Genomic DNA, 15868 nt, shown 5'->3' on the forward strand with positions numbered 1-15868 from the left:
TCTTAAAAACCTACATTGTATTCCCTCCAAGACTGATATGCCCTTCCTAAGGTGTGTTGCCAAGATCTGCTCACAATACTCCAAGTGCACCTCTTTGAGCCATTTTAAACAGGTATGCACTTGAACCTCCAAGTCCTTTTGGACATCCACTGTATTCATTTTAGCTTCTTGTGATTTTCATACAGTCTGATCAGTTTCTCCATGATCTGTGGTTCACAGCCTTACATAGGAATCATAATCTATTGCCTGGATTCAGGAAATGTTGAAAATTAAGGTCAGAAGGTCTACCTGTGACCTCTATGCTATCTCCAGACCAACTAATGTCCCCACCATCAGCATAAAGCAACTCAAACCCTCCAGCCAAACTCAGGGCTACCCAAGGGCCTTCATAACATCCATGTCAAATTATAGCACTTCAATGGCTATTCACTCAGTATACCTACACAAAACTAATGTAGGACAAATGTAGGACTGATTAAAAAACACATTCATAATTTTCTGGACATGCTATCACTAAAACCCAACTGAAATAGTATATATTAAAATCTTTCAAGTATCATTAACGGAAGACGTGTACTTGACTCAGCTTAATCCTGTGCAAATAAACATTGAGCCAAAAAATCAAAAGTGATCACACAAAATGTTTTATGACAACACAAAGTTTTCAATCAAGCAGTTTTCTCCGAACCTGTACCTACAAAGCTAATCCACTGTAAATCTTCATAAATTCCAAAACAAATCCAGTAACCAGTACTCATTGTTGCCAATTGCTCAGTCAGCTTTCATGTTACTCCTGATATGGAGATGCTGGTGTTGGACCAGGGTGTACAAAGTTAAACATCACAGAACACCAGGTTAAAGTCCAACAGGTTTAATTGGAAGCACTAGCTTTTGGAGTGCTGCTCCTTCATCAGGTGGTTGTAATTCCAATTAAACCTGTTGGATTATAAACTGGTGTTGTGTGATTTTTAACCATGTTACTCCTGTCTCTTTGACGCCATAACCGTGCTCACATTATGCAGCACACTGTCAAATTCCTTTTGGAAGTTTTTGTACAGCATATCAGCTTTTCTGACACTAACTTTCTTTAATCTCACCAAAAAAACTCAAACAAATTATTCAACATAATTTGGATTTAACAAATCAACGTTGGCTTTCCTTAGTTAACTGCATTTGTCCAAGTGACTATGAACTTTGTCCCAAATTAAGATTTCTATAAACTTCTCCACCACAATCCTGAAGCCATCTTACAGCAATGTCCTCACACTATGATGACTGACCTCCAAAACCCACAACCATCTTCAGGTACACTTTAGCCTGCAGAAAATTTTATCCTTGATTTTCATTGACTACATTTTGTGAAGCTCCTTGATGCCACGCTCGTTAAAGTGCTCTCTTCATATCAAGAAAAGTCATTCCTGCCTTACCTTACATTGAGTGGACCAGTGAAGGGAAGGGAGGAAGGAAACAAACTTAGGAGCTTTTGTTCTCCATCATGCCATAATCAAAGTAGCACTGGCACAGGTAGGTCTAGTGCCACTGGACATTTATACTGAAACTAATGAAGCGAGACTAAAGTAGGATTGGATAAGAAAATTGAAAGTGTTGGTTATTCTTTGTAAAGTTTACAATAGTTCTTGACCAGAATAACACAGAAGTAAAAGTGAACTAAAATGTATAGATTTAAAAATGTATATAAAATGAATGGGAAAACTAAATTTATAAAACTGAGTGTATATGAAATGCAATCCTTGAAGACTACCATCACAATATTGCAGAATTATTTCGCAATTGCTCTTCAAAAGAGCATCTCACCTATGTCAATATCCTGTCTTCTCCCTGTAATCTTGCATTTCGTAAAGAAACACCAAATTCCTTTTTGAATGTCTTAAGCAAACCTGGAATCCATCGTACTCTCAAGCATTTATAAAGTTATGTGAATATCATTATAATATAAAACATCACATATGGTTTTTTAACAAAAATCTTATTACAAGGCAATTATGAACATCGACAATCAAAAATAAAATGTCAATATCACAGGTAAACTAAAACATCAACATGTGACAAGATCCAGTCAAACCTTCTCCAAATTCTTAATAGTGCATAATACTTCCACTTGGACTGTTTGTTGGCCCGCTGAATCTAGTTTCGCTTTTCCAACAATCCTGCTTATTGCAGCTGGCTTTGCAAAGCTAGCAAAGTAATTTGCCTGTTAAAATAAGAAAATTACAAATTTCCATACAGATCTAAAGGATGTGCACAATTACCAACATTACAACATAATGCAATTATCTCTCAAAGAACAAAAAAGGCTATCTTGCTACTATTTAATTTGCATCTTTACAACTTCATTAGCTGTACATTTTTTAAGAAACAGAAAATTCTTATTTCAACACCATTAATGAAGGAACTAGCAATTACAGGAACATCAGATCTAGAGCAAATGGACCTTAGTCAAATATATTTGCATTTAAAAACTGTTCTGCTGTGATAGTTAAACTCTCAGTTTACATTGGGTATACTTATTTGTAGCAATAACTACAATTTTTGCAGTTTGGTGTAGCACAAGATGTGTTTGAACAAACATTTTAAATACCAGCATTATCCTGCTACATGGTCCTTTGCCACTGAGGAAATTACTATACATGATAAACCATACAAAGATTTGTAATTTGCCTTTTCTCAGTGACTGGGCAGAATCTCAGAGGCCTGAACAACCCGATCTGTGACAGAATTGCATGCAAACTCCATTGAGGCCCAACTAGACACTGGCAATAACTCATTGCATCTTTTAAGAAAGATGTGGAGGTTGAAGGGAGTTGTCTGTCAAGGAAGATTATTGCATATTAGTAACCTTATTAATTGCACATTAATATGTTGTGTGCCTTCCTAATGCCTGCAGCAAGGAAACTGGATGCTGAAACTTCTTGAAATAGACATCAGATTGAGTACCTGATGACTTCAGATTACAGATAGTGAGGACTGATGAAAGGTTCTAACCTGAACCATTGACTCCCCTGCATCTCTAATGCTGCTTGACCTGCTGGGCATTCCAGCTCCACACTTAGTCGATTTCAGATTGCAACAAATGCTGGAGATCTTAGCTGGTCAGACAGCATCCATGGAGAGAAAGAGAGCTAACATTTCAAGTCCAGATGACTCTTCATCAGAGCTGAAGTGGTATATAGGGGACAGACTTCAGATTGCTGCTGGCTGTGAACAGCTTCCATGTTGCTGACCTCACAATAGCATCTCATAGCACTAGCCACACACATCTCTTGTGCACAGATATGGGCATCTGATCTTTGACAAACCTTTAGAATCCTCATGGCATCTCTCTGATCCAGTTACAGGACATATAGGAAACACCGATCTGCAGTGCAGGATGCACTGATGACTAGCATTGAAAGGCTGCTGCGAGGATCTTTGAACTCAGAGACTGACATCCACTCATAGATTTGACCAACGTTCATCTCAGAGCTGCTTTCTCAAGGGGGGGTGGGGGGAATCCGTGTATGACCAAACCGAGCATGATCTCTGTATTCCCAGCTGGAGGAATGGGGAAAACATTGGCAGGTGCAGAGTCGTGTAGATAGACTGGTGGAAATCCTGCTGCTGTATGTTTGCTTTATAAGCTGCTGGTACATGGGCAGCATGTGAGATTGACGTAGCTGGATCAGTATAGTAAGTTCTTCTAGGAGAAAGTGAGGACTGCAGATGCTGGAGATCAGAGCTGGAAATGTGTTGCTGGAAAAGAGCAGCAGGTCAGGCTGCATCCAAGGAGTAGAAGAGTGAGGTTGGGGTTGGAACGGAGGGAGTGGAGGGCTGCACATTCCGAGGGTGAGAGGTTGGAGTGGGTGAGAGGGGTGGAGAGGTTGAGGCGGTTGATGTCACCGCGGCAGTTGGCTATGAAGAGATCAAGGGCAGGTAAGAGGCCAGCACGGGGTGTCCAGGTGGATGGGGTATGTTGGAGGCGGGAGAAGGGGTCGTCAGAGGGTGGGCGAGAATCCTGGTTGAAGATGTAAGCACGGAGGCGAAGGCGGCGGAAGAATTGTTTGATGTCTCACCACGTGTTGAACCCATTAATCCGAGAGCGTAGGGGAATGAAGGTGAGGCCTTTGCCGAGGACTGATCTTTCATCCTCAGAGAGGGATAATTCTGGAGGGATGGTGAAAACACAGCAGAGCTGGGAGCTAGGACGTGGTGTAGGGCTGGAGCTGGGAGTGGGGGTGGGAATCGGGGCAGGGACGGAGATCGGGGCGGGGGTGGGGTTCGGCGTGGGGATGGAGATTGGCGTGGGGGCGGGGTTAGGCTTTCCAGAAGAGGGGCGCAAGCCCGAAACGTCGATTCTCCTGCTCCTTGGATGCTGCCTGACCTGCTGCGCTTTTCCAGCAACACATTTTCAGTATAGTAAGTTGCCTGTATTTTTAACTGAGTAGATGCAAAGCATCTGGGATCATTTGAAGAGTTCTCAGGAAGGAGATCTGGATGTTTAGGACCTCCTTTATACAGAGGTAGAGGCTGGAAATCACTGTCCAAAGAGCACTGACCAATAAAGGCAAACATGCCAAATGCCTTCTTCAGCACCCGATCTACCTGAAACTCCAGTTTCCCTTTTAACGTTGTTCAGGGACCTGCAGCTAGTGGAGACCTTGGCATGGAAGGTTTGATCAGGTGACTCTGAAAGTGTTTGTATCTGATTGATCCAGACCTGCTAAATCTTCTTGTCACCATTTGCCGAGATGGGTGCTGCTCAAACACTACTCAAGAAGCTTGACACCATCCAGGCCAAAGCAGCCCACTTGATTGACACTACATCCACTTTCTCTACTATGAATGCTCAATAGCAACAGTGTGTTCTATCTACAAGACATGATTTGGAGATGCCGGTATTGGACTGGGGTGTACAAAGCTAAAAATCACACAACACCAGGTTATAGTCCAATAGGTTTAATTGGAAGCACACTAGCTTTCGGAGCAACGTTCCTTCATCAGGTGATGATCACTCCGAGAGCTAGTGTGCTTCCAATTAAATCTGTTGGACTATAACCTGGTGTTGTGTGATTTTTAGCTTTGTACAAGACAAAATTCCTCAGACTGCACCTTCCATTCTCATTACCCCTGCCATCTCGAAGGACAAGAGCAGCAGATACATGGGAACACCACCATCTGCAAGTTCCCCTCCCAGCCACTCACTATCCTGACTTGGAAATAGATTATTTCACTGTAGCTGGGTCAAAATCCTGGAGTTCCCTCACTAATAGCATTGTGGGTCAATTACCAGCACGCAGAGTACAGATGGTCAGGAAGGCACCTTACCAGCCAGTGACACCCACATCCCACAAATGAATTTTTAAAAAAATCATTTTTGTCCTGCGCAGTGTTTTGGTGCAGATCTGTACATTGGCCAAACAGGGATTCTGCAATTTTACTGCTCGCCCCTCCCTTGCAGCACAGCTAAACACCCACCAGGTGTCCGTAAACATCGTCGGGATTGTCATAAAACATGCTGTTGAGCACTTGCTGCATTCTTTGCGGCACCAAGTTGTTCCTGTAGTACTCGGCCGCGCGCTGTTTGAGTTGGTAGAAGTCGCGAGCTTCCTCGGAGCTGCGACCGTTGCTCGCAGGGAGGGCTGGGCCGGCAGACATCCCTTCACCGCTCGATCGCTTCGTCCGCTTAAACAAAGCTCCCGGTTATGAAGTGTTTCCAAAATGTCGTTCAGGATGGGGGAAGAGTGAGGCCTGCCGCTTCCTTTGCCGTTGCTAGGCAACCCGTCGGGCTTGACGTCATGGGTCTACCTGGCGAGCTGGTTCACTTGGAGCACTCATGTGGCCATCCCCCAACACTCTCCGGGCACGTTTATGATCAGGAGCTTGTTGCCAACGTTGTGCTGTTTCTTCATCACGCAAATGAGGCGGCTCTTCTCATGCCATTGGTCAGCCTGTTCTTTCTGCGTTAACGTTTATGGTTCCCCCAGTTCACTAGCCAACACTCAACAGCAGTGTCCTGTTGCTGTGCACAAACTAGCTACCGACAGAGCAACTGTGACTGTACTTCAGTCTAACTGTGTGCAACACTTGTGATGTTCTCTGCACTATGTAGGTACAGTATTTTTGTATTCCAGAAACATGCCTTTAAAACTATGTTGACTACTGCTTATTTCTTCAGATGTATATTCATGAATACCAACCTTCTATATGTGACTTGTGTAGTCATACACAAGTTGAACTTTTTAGAAACAGATTTGCTTTTTTGTTTGAAGATTGTGTTTCAATAAATTAAGACCTTTGGAGCTATAATGTGAATCCATATCTGTGTAGTACACAAAGTGGAAAACATCATTTTCTTTGGTGATTCTGACTAGTTTCATAGTATTGAGATCACTTTAACTATTGGCAATTTTAAAATGAAGACACTGGTTTGTGTTTGTTTCACTTTTGCTACCTTGTCATATTCTTGGCTAAAAATAAAACCTCTCTCGGTGAAGATTGACTCCTTCTCACAAGTATCAGAAGACAAGGCATTGAGGATCTTGCCTCTTCTATCATATCATCAGAAAAGTGGTTGGCTGTAGAATGCATTTGGGTTGCTATGTTATTCTGTTCCACAAACAGTTGTTTGGCTGTGCAGAACTTTAGTGTTGCTGATAAAGGGACATACTGTCAAGATCTCCAAGCAGAACAAAATTTGAAATTGCATGTGAGAAGGGTGCTGATTGGTTGGCAAGTAGACTCTGATTGAGGCATTGTTGTGGAGAATGCATTAAAGAACAGTTGGCCCTATGTTTTTGCTTAATTGAAAATGCACAATGACTGGGCATGGTCTTTCTGTTTTCAGAGACTGACGCTTATGTAACTTGGAGCATATGTAAATGAGGCACACTGCAAACCCAACAGATAACATAATTGGTTGTCAGGATAGTTCTTTGAACATTGTTGAATTGTTGAGTAAGTGCTGTCTAATTCTGAAATCACATCTAATGTTGAACCCTATGTTCTGAATTTGCAAGCGTAGACTTGTTGAGTGCAGTCAGTGCTCTAGCCAATGTGAACAGCTGAAGAGGCATGTTGTTCGATAATTTAAATCACAAATAATTGGGACACATGTCCTACATGCATTAACACTGGCACTGCAATTGATGTACTACATTCCCCGTTTTCTTAGGTGGAAAATCTTTTTGTCATGAAGGCAGCATCCAGCTGATCAAGAATATCTATCATATTGCTGTTGCATTGTAGCAGCATAAATTTACTAACTTCACCTATCATTCAAATATTTGAGACCCATCAGGGTACTGAGGTAGACTGGGCACTTTTCAGAACCAAAAGTAACAGCCTTAGGCTTTTTACAAGCTTGCATAATACACAGTAATCAATTATCTATTTGAAGTGGCCAATATCCAATAAAAAAAACACTTTTTTGGCATCAAGGTTGCATGGTTATCAAGTGTCTCAGGCTCTATTTATGAAGTTGTTGCTAAGGTCAGTACTATAGCACATGTTCCAGTAGGAGACCTTGTACATATCGTGACCAGTGAAGGTAGACTTACTGAAGGTAGGAAGTAGGATTGAACTCCTTAGTGGATTGTTCAACTAGCACGTCAAGGAAATTGACCATATTTGACTGCTGTACTTTCAGGACAAATGTGAGCACAGGTTAGAGGCTATTAATGGGTATAAGAAAATTCTGCAGAATCAAGTATGGCAAATTTACCTACCATTTAAATTTTGGAATTATGAAAGTTATAGAAGGTCAGGGATCAGTTTTTATCACTACATTTCTCAAGAAAACTAATGAAAATGTTCCCAAGAGTTGGGCCTTGCTAGATTCTAATGACAACATCATCTGCTTGAGCATGTATGTCATTGTTAAAGCTGAATTCAACTCTGTAAGTTATTAAATGCATAAATTCAGTGAATACAGATTCTGACACTAGCATTGTATCTGGATTACCATGATACAATGACACAGCACAAATATCAATGGCTTCATTCAGCAGTACTTTGCTTAATAGACTCTGCATGTCAAAACAGCATATGGACACAAGATTGCAAATCTTGCATAGTCTTTGCAATGATTAAAAAAATCTTCACTGTGTATGTGGAAGGTTGCTCAAGAACTGGTTTTAGCAACTTAATCAACCATTTGACCAATTCATGTTGTGCAGAGCCTGTCATAAATTAGATAGGCATAAAGGATGATCACTTTTGTGAGACAAGGCAACCTATACACATGTGGATGCAATGAATCATGAGAGTGAACTCTATCATAAATAATACCACGCATCTAACTAGTCTTAGACATGTCTAAGAATTTTTGTAACATGCTTTTAAGCAAGGATGTGCAATTATGTTTAATGGTAATCCAATAGATATGAATTTGAATCCATCATTGGGAGCAGTAAACCTTTTGTTCATATTGTTTCATTTGTTGAGGATGACTATTCCAGTTCCTTTCCCTGACTTTCAGATAAATATGAGGTCATGAAATGCCACCATAGATTTGAGCTGATGTGGAAATCAAACAAGTCATTGTGAGTCCTGCAATTTTCATATGCAGCACCCTGTCCTCTGCAAACAAAATGAGGGTTTATGCCCGAAATGTCAACTCTCCTGCTCCTAGGATGCTGCCTGACCTGCTGTGGTTTTCCAACAGCACACTTTTCAACTCTGATGTTCAGCTTTTGCAGTCCTTACTTTCTCTCTGCAAACAGAATAAGCATTGCATCTTTTTTCAATTAAACAGAAATCTGGGGGAACAACTGTTTCCTTGGTGCATCACAATGTCTTGATTAATCCTGACCAATTTGCCTTTTTGAATTTAAACAAAAGCTTAAGTAATGACTATCATGGTGAACACCTCAACCAATCATAGTCCACTTTCCCACCTTTTCCCGTAATACTATAAGAATTAGGAACAGAAAGTAGATCCTTCAGCCTGTTGAGCCTCTTCTGCCATTCAATAGGATCATGGTGATTCATGCAGTATTTTTTGTTGTTCCTTTTGGAGGTTTGGTATTCTTGTGACTGCAAGATGAAAAGCTTCCACAGCATGTCTTTATGTCACATCACTTATTCTGTTCTCTTTTTTTCCATCCAAACACAGATTTTCAGTAAGGACTAGAAAATTACTAAAAGAGGTAGCTGTTTTATGCTTCAATTGTCTAAATTTTGTTTGACAGACAAATTTTTAAATTAATAAAGTTACCATTTCCAGTATTATGTTGGTGTTAATTTTAATTATATTTAGGCTAACTTTGAATTATTTCTAAGATTTTTGTTTCAGAAATTTGTTTTATGAATTTTATTAATTTATTGGTACAAAAAGTAGCATTTCTGCCTTAAGATCTTACTTTGGCAAAACTCTAATCAATATTCATTAATTCTGGAGGCAGTATAAAGATAGTGCCTCAGGAAAATACAACAGTTATTAGGATCCAACTGATTCCAGTGTGTCAGACATTTGGTCAAAAGTTCTTTGGAAATATTTTTGCATACATGTCGTAATAAAGTTTTATATTCTGTTACTATTTGGAAATTTGTGTTCTAAAGTGGAGGAAAATGGGCTTCTGGTTTTCAGTTCTGTGAAAGTGTCTTTTTTTTTATATAAGGCTCAGAAACTCTTCATAGCATTGTGTCAAAACAGCATTTCCAAGAAACCTCGTGACTTAAGAGAAATGACTAAGCAAGCCACCAAGTGAGATTCTGGCTGAAGAGATAAGATTTATGACCAACAGCAAGACTGATGCAGAAGCTGGAGGCTACAAGTTTGTCCAGTTCATAAGAAAAGATCCATAGTAGTGAATGTGCTGTTTAGTGGCCTGAAAGTAGTTGGTGTAACTGGAAAAGGCACTAAGATTTTGTCTTAGCACTCATTCAAGAAAGTCAGTAAATTTGCTTATGCCTTTATGTAACGGGAAAAGATGTACAGAATTACATCTGTGGATACATTAATGTGCATAAATTTACCAAGAGGAAATGCTTGTGACCTTCTCAGTCGAGTGAGCAATTTTTGAGTGAAGGAAAGGATGATTGCAAAGGATTTTGCTGGGAAATAGGGTTGAATCATTCTTGCAAATGTTTATGAATCGAATTGAATTGAATTAAATTTATTGTCACCTGTACGGAGGTACAGTGAAAAGCTTTGTCTTGTGATACACAGGCAGATCACAGAGTTGAATAGCATAGATACCTAAATAATAGGTAAACAGTGGCAAAAACCAAAACACAGATGCAGGTGAATGCTAATAGTTTGTGAGTCCATTCAGTATTCTAACAACAATAAGCTAGAAACTGTTTCGAAACTGTCTGGTGCGTATGTTCAGGTTTCTGTACCTTCTCCCCAATGGTAGAGGTTGTAGAAAAGCATTGCTAGGGTGGGATGGATCTTTGAGAATGCTGGCAGCCTTTCCTTGACAGTGGCTTGGTAGATGGATTCTATAAATGAGAGGTTGGCCTTTGCGATTGTCCAGGCCGAGTTCACCACTCTCTGTAACCATCTCTGATCTTGAATGGTACAGTTCCATACCAGGTAGTGATACATCCAGACAGAATGCTCTCAGTGGCACACCTATAAAAGTTGTCAAAGGGATTCGCCGTCATGCCAGATTTCTTCAGCTGCCTAAGGAAGAAGAGACAATGTTGGCCCTTTGTAACTAGTGCATCTACGTGAAGAGTCCAAGAAAGCTTGTTGTGGATGACTACTCCCAGGAGCTTGGCACACTCCACTCATTCCATCTCTGTGCTATTAATATGTAGTGGGGCATCAGTAACATCCCACTGAAAATCAATAATGAGATCCTTGGTTTTGCCAGCATTGAGAGCTAGATTGTTCTCAGTGCACCATTTTTCCATGTCTTCCATCTCCTGTCTGTAGTCTGTTTCGTCGCCATCTGAGATTGTAAGACCTCTCCAGATTGTCTTCCGTAAATAAGTTCTCATTTTGCTTTATTTTGAATATATTCATTGACTGATCATCATGGTAACAAAAATACAAAAATAAAACTTTTGGTCTATCAAGCTCGATCTCGCTCTGGGATCTAACATTTCCATTACTATCATCATTACAATGTGTGGAACTGAATATCTGTATCAGTAAATACTAAGAATGTTGAATAGCAGACCTAAAAACAAGTTTGGGTATATTCTGTATTTTAGAACAATTTGCAAATGCAGATTGCATTTTTATCATGATTTAAGGTCCCAAAGCAACTCACAGCAGCAAGGCTTGTGACAAGGTCTCACATAGCAAACTGTTATGAAGTTTACAGCCCATGAGATCCAGTGTAATTTTGCAAACTGGATTCAAAATTAGCATCATGGCAAGAAACAGAGGGTGATGTCAAAGGGTTTTTTTGTGACTGGAAGCTAATGTCCAGTGGCATACAACATGTTTCAGTGCTAGGCCCCTTGCTGTTTCTTGTGTACATCAACACTCTAGACTTCTGTGCAGGTTAACATGAAAATTGGTGGAGTGCTAAATAGCAACAAGGAAAGCCTCAGAGTGCAGAACAATATACATAGGCTAATCGTTTGAAGTGCTAAATTGAATTTCATCTTGCAAAGTATCAGGTGGTGTACTTTGGGAGGACTAACAAGGCAAGGGAGCACACATTGAATGGTAAGACCCAAGAAATAGAGATGATCAGACGGACCTTGATGTATAAGACCATGGATCCTTCATCATATGAGCACTACTAGATGAGGTGATGAAGAAGATTTATGGAATACTTGTTTTTATTATTTGAGACATTGAATACAACAGTAAGGAAGTTAAGATGGAGCTGTTTATATTACTTGTTACACCAAAGCTGCAGCACTGTGTGCAGTTCTGGTTGACACTCTAGAGAAAGGATACAGTTGCAATGGAGAAGGCACAGTAGAGATTTACCAGGAAGTTGCTTGTTCTGGAGTGATACAGCTATGAAAACAGACTAGAGAATCTGGGATTCTTTTCCTTAGAACAGGGGTCTGCTTGAAGTGTGCAAAGTTTTGAGGTGTACAAAGTTCTCTTCTGTGGAGAAACCCTTCCCTTAGTAGAGGGGTCAATAGTCAGGGAACAAAGTTTAAAGATTTAATCAGGAGGTTTAGAGGGAATTTGAGGAAACATCTGTTCATCTCAGAGGGTTGTCGACATCTGGAACACACTGTCTTTAAAAGACTGGAAGAGGTGGGAAGCCACAGACACTTCAGAACTGTTTAGATGAGCATTTGAAACATCACTGTATACAAAGCTAAGGGCCAAATGCTGGAAAATTAGATTAGCATAGATGTGTTTTGATGATCGGCACAGACCTGGTGGGCCAAAGGGCCTCTTTCTGTTGTAATGTATAATCTCGATGATTCTCTATTTCTGCACCCACACTGAAGTACTATGTTCATCCCTAATAGGTGCAACCTTTTTCTTAGTCATCCTCTTAATTTTCTCTTTTCTTGACTAATAAAACATTTTTATATTTTCCATAATTTGTCTGGCTAATATTTTTTCATACCTCTCTTTACTTTTCTAATTTCCTTTTTCACATCACCTGTATACTTCCCATATCCTTCTAAGCTTCTGAAAGCATTACTGTTTTATTTGTCAAAAACTTTCTTTTGCTTTATCTTATCTCAACTTGCTTTTTGAACAATCTTTGTATTGTCAGAAAATGTGGCTCAGTCCCTTCAACCAAGTCATTAATTGGATTGGAGGTAGTTGAGGCCCCAGCTGTGATCCCAGTGGCATCGCACTAGTTGTAATTTTCCACCCTTTAAATGACCTATTTATCCTGACTGTCTGTCTATTTTTTCTTTCTTAGTTAGACAACCCTCTTGGTAATATATTACCCCTAGTACATAGTCATACAATTATAGAGATGTACAGCACGGAAACCGATCCTTCGTCCCTTTGTAACTAGTGCATCCACGTGAAGAGTCCAAGAAAGCTTGTTGTGGATGACTACTCCCAGGAGTTTGACACTCTCCACTCGTTCCATCTCTGTGCTGTTAATGTGTAGTGGGGCATGAGTAACATCCCACCGAAAATCATGCTGATGTGCTCTATCTTGTATGAATTTGAAGAAATTTCTGCTCATTAAAACTAAATGTCAGACAAGAAATTAGAGATAATGGTTGATGATGACACATGTGTTTTGGGATGACATCACCAGCATGTAGATGACCATAGGCCAAGAGTAACATATAAACGATGTTTGATATAATATCTGCACACCATTTCATTTTCTTTGGTACCAAATAACTCTAGTGCCAAAATGATTGATTCTGTTTGGAAACCACATAACACTATCGATATATTCTTGACTAAAATTACACAATTCCTATGTTTTATCACAGAGTCGTAAAGTCAAAGTGAAAAAATGCAGCTGCTCCAACCTGGTTTATTACAATATTCCCGAACGATATAATAGAGGTGGAGGGCATTTGGTCCATTATGTTCCTGCTGATTGTTTGTAGAGCCATCCAATATTTCCCACTTGGCTTTTCCCCATATCTTTGTAAAATGTTCCCTTTGAATATTTATTCAATTATCTTTTGAAAGTCACTATTGAATCCGTTTCCATTATCCTTTTCAGGTCTTAACAATTCATAAGATTGCACAGACATACGCAGTCTATTCAGCTGAATCAGCCCATGCCATGTTTATGTTCCATTCAAGTTTCCTACAATATTTGCTTACCTAAATGAACCATCAGTGTCATTTAGTTCCCTCTCCTTAAATGCTTGTTGAGCATGTGCATAATTCTCCAACTATGCTGCAGCAGCGATTTTCCACATTCTTAACATCCTTTGGTAGAGTTTTGTTCTGAATTCCCTATCAGCGGCCTCTAGTTATAGTTTTCCTCATCAGAGGAGATATTTTCTCTGTTTACACTCTATCAAGACATTTCATAAGATTAAAAACCTCTATTTGGTCATCCCTTAACCTTCTTTCTTCAATAGAAAAGGAACCCAGTGGTCAATTCTTACTTGGTATGTACAACCACACATTAGATGTATCGCCTCTGTCCTCTCTCCAATGCCTCTATGCTGCTTCCTAACAGCACTGTAGTTGTGCATATACGAGGCGGACAAAAGCAATCCAAAAAGCTGCCTTATCAAGACCTTCTTAAGGGTATTTAGGATGAACAACAGTTGCCGTCTTTTCCAGCAATGCTTAAAATCCTGGGAAATAATATAGAAAAATCTTCCACATGCTCACTATATATTTTAAAAAAAGCTTTTTCATATTGTCTTCAGTTCTTTTGCCACTCACCTTTGATCTGAGTTCTCTAGTTACCAACCATTCTGTTAGTGATAACTGTTTCTTATTACTCAGTCTAATCATAACTGTTCATGATTTTGAATACTGTACTTATATCAAATCTCCATTTACCCAGCTCTGCTTAAAAAAGAACAACTCACCTTTTTCAGTCTTTCCACATTACTGAAGTTCCTTATCTCTGGTGCCAAACTAATAAATCCCCTCCGACTTCCTAAACTGAGTTTCATTCTGAGTAATTGCACCAGTTGAGACGTAACCTCTAGCCTGAAAAGCATCAATTCACCAGAACTCTCTTTCTGTCTTGCACATTTTGTTCTCAATGCCACTGTCCTTATTCCCAAAGGTTTTAATTTTGTGAGCAAATCAATTATGTGGTTCTTGGCAAATACATTTTGAAAGTTCACATACAAAATCAATCGCAATACCCTTTAATCAACATTCAAAAATAAAAATGAATTGAATTAGCAAGCATATCCATGATGATTTCATTTCACTAGCTCCTATCTGGCCATTTTTTTTTATGTGGCAGCCTTCTGACCTATGAATGATGTGCATCATGATGGTCAGCACTGTTTCATACTGTCCTGTGTTATCTGACATAACAAACTCTGTTGCATTTCCTGCTGAAGAACATGATGGGCTGACAAGATTAATGATCTGCTGGCCTTTGTTTTCTCTGGGCTTCCTGTCAGTCAGCTGAGTTTTCCCTTTTCTGCTTTTCTGTTCCATTATCCCTCCAAGCAGTCAACTTTCAGAGATCATCATAAGTGGCAAAGGGTGGCAGGGATGAAGTTTGGAGTTAGATATGCATTTCTACTGCTGCTGTCATTTTGTCAGTGATAGGAAAAGTGCATGATAGCCTGCCATTAGACAAGTTGAAGGCCATAAATAGCCAATTAAAGAATATTTAAGTGCCTAGCCTGAGCACCGTTTATATTTTACATCCTGCATTCTGGCTTGTTTGGGTCTGTTGCAGTACCAGCCGTGGCTACTGTTCCCAGTGGTACTGCTAAGACTGAAGAGTTGCTTGTCAATCTGACTGGAACTCTTAGGGCAAGAGGTCCTTCCTTAAAGTACAGAAGTGCCAACTGCAGGCAGTTAATTGACCAAAGGTTGTAAAATCTGGTTGGGCTTCCACATCATGCCAAGATGGGGCTGCCCTTGAATTTCCAGCAAGTGGCAAAGCTTTTCAATTCATGACTGGTCCAGCCAAGAAAGCAGAGCCTAGCTCTATTAGCCAAATCACTATCTTTCATACGAAAATTGCCACCACTTCCAACAGTATATCAAATAGCAAATTTAAAATTGTATTTTTTTCAGACTGCTGATTTTGATTGTAAAATCTGTTTGTCATTTTAAAATACTTGCTGCATCATTGCATTCTGACATTGATATTCCATGTAATGACTGTGAGGAAAACATGTTGCAAGGAGATAAAAATAACATTTCACTTAAAACATTATTATCTCCAAATTTAATTGGGTTTTCCAGGAAATCTACATTTTGGTAACAGTGTAAGTTGTAAAGTTACCAGCTTGCATTGATATTAATAAATATTAAACCTGATATATACCAAGGTTTGCACCAGATCTCAGGGTGCTTCTA

The 15868-nt window shown here is 39.8% G+C and overlaps 2 protein-coding genes across 3 annotated transcripts in view; one reads left to right on the forward strand and one right to left on the reverse strand.

Annotated features, from left to right (window-relative positions):
- eno4 (enolase 4) overlaps positions 1–5862 on the reverse strand; it is a 52812-nt gene extending 46950 nt beyond the window's left edge. Inside the window, 4 exon segments of the mRNA XM_072557350.1 lie at positions 2084–2212; positions 5473–5684; positions 5687–5728; positions 5731–5862. Coding sequence (XP_072413451.1) covers positions 2084–2212; positions 5473–5684; positions 5687–5728; positions 5731–5794 — 447 coding nt within the window. The 5' untranslated portion in view covers positions 5795–5862.
- A 46-nt stretch (positions 5863–5908) lies between these two features.
- hspa12a (heat shock protein 12A) overlaps positions 5909–15868 on the forward strand; it is a 263037-nt gene continuing 253077 nt past the window's right edge. For both annotated transcript variants that reach the window (XM_072557347.1, XM_072557349.1), the window contains exon 1: positions 5909–6102. The gene's annotated coding sequence lies outside the window, so the exon portion shown is untranslated. The remainder of the gene's footprint in view (positions 6103–15868) is intronic.

This window comes from Chiloscyllium punctatum, chromosome 38 (assembly GCF_047496795.1).
Source record: "Chiloscyllium punctatum isolate Juve2018m chromosome 38, sChiPun1.3, whole genome shotgun sequence".
NCBI classification, from domain to species: domain Eukaryota; kingdom Metazoa; phylum Chordata; class Chondrichthyes; order Orectolobiformes; family Hemiscylliidae; genus Chiloscyllium; species Chiloscyllium punctatum.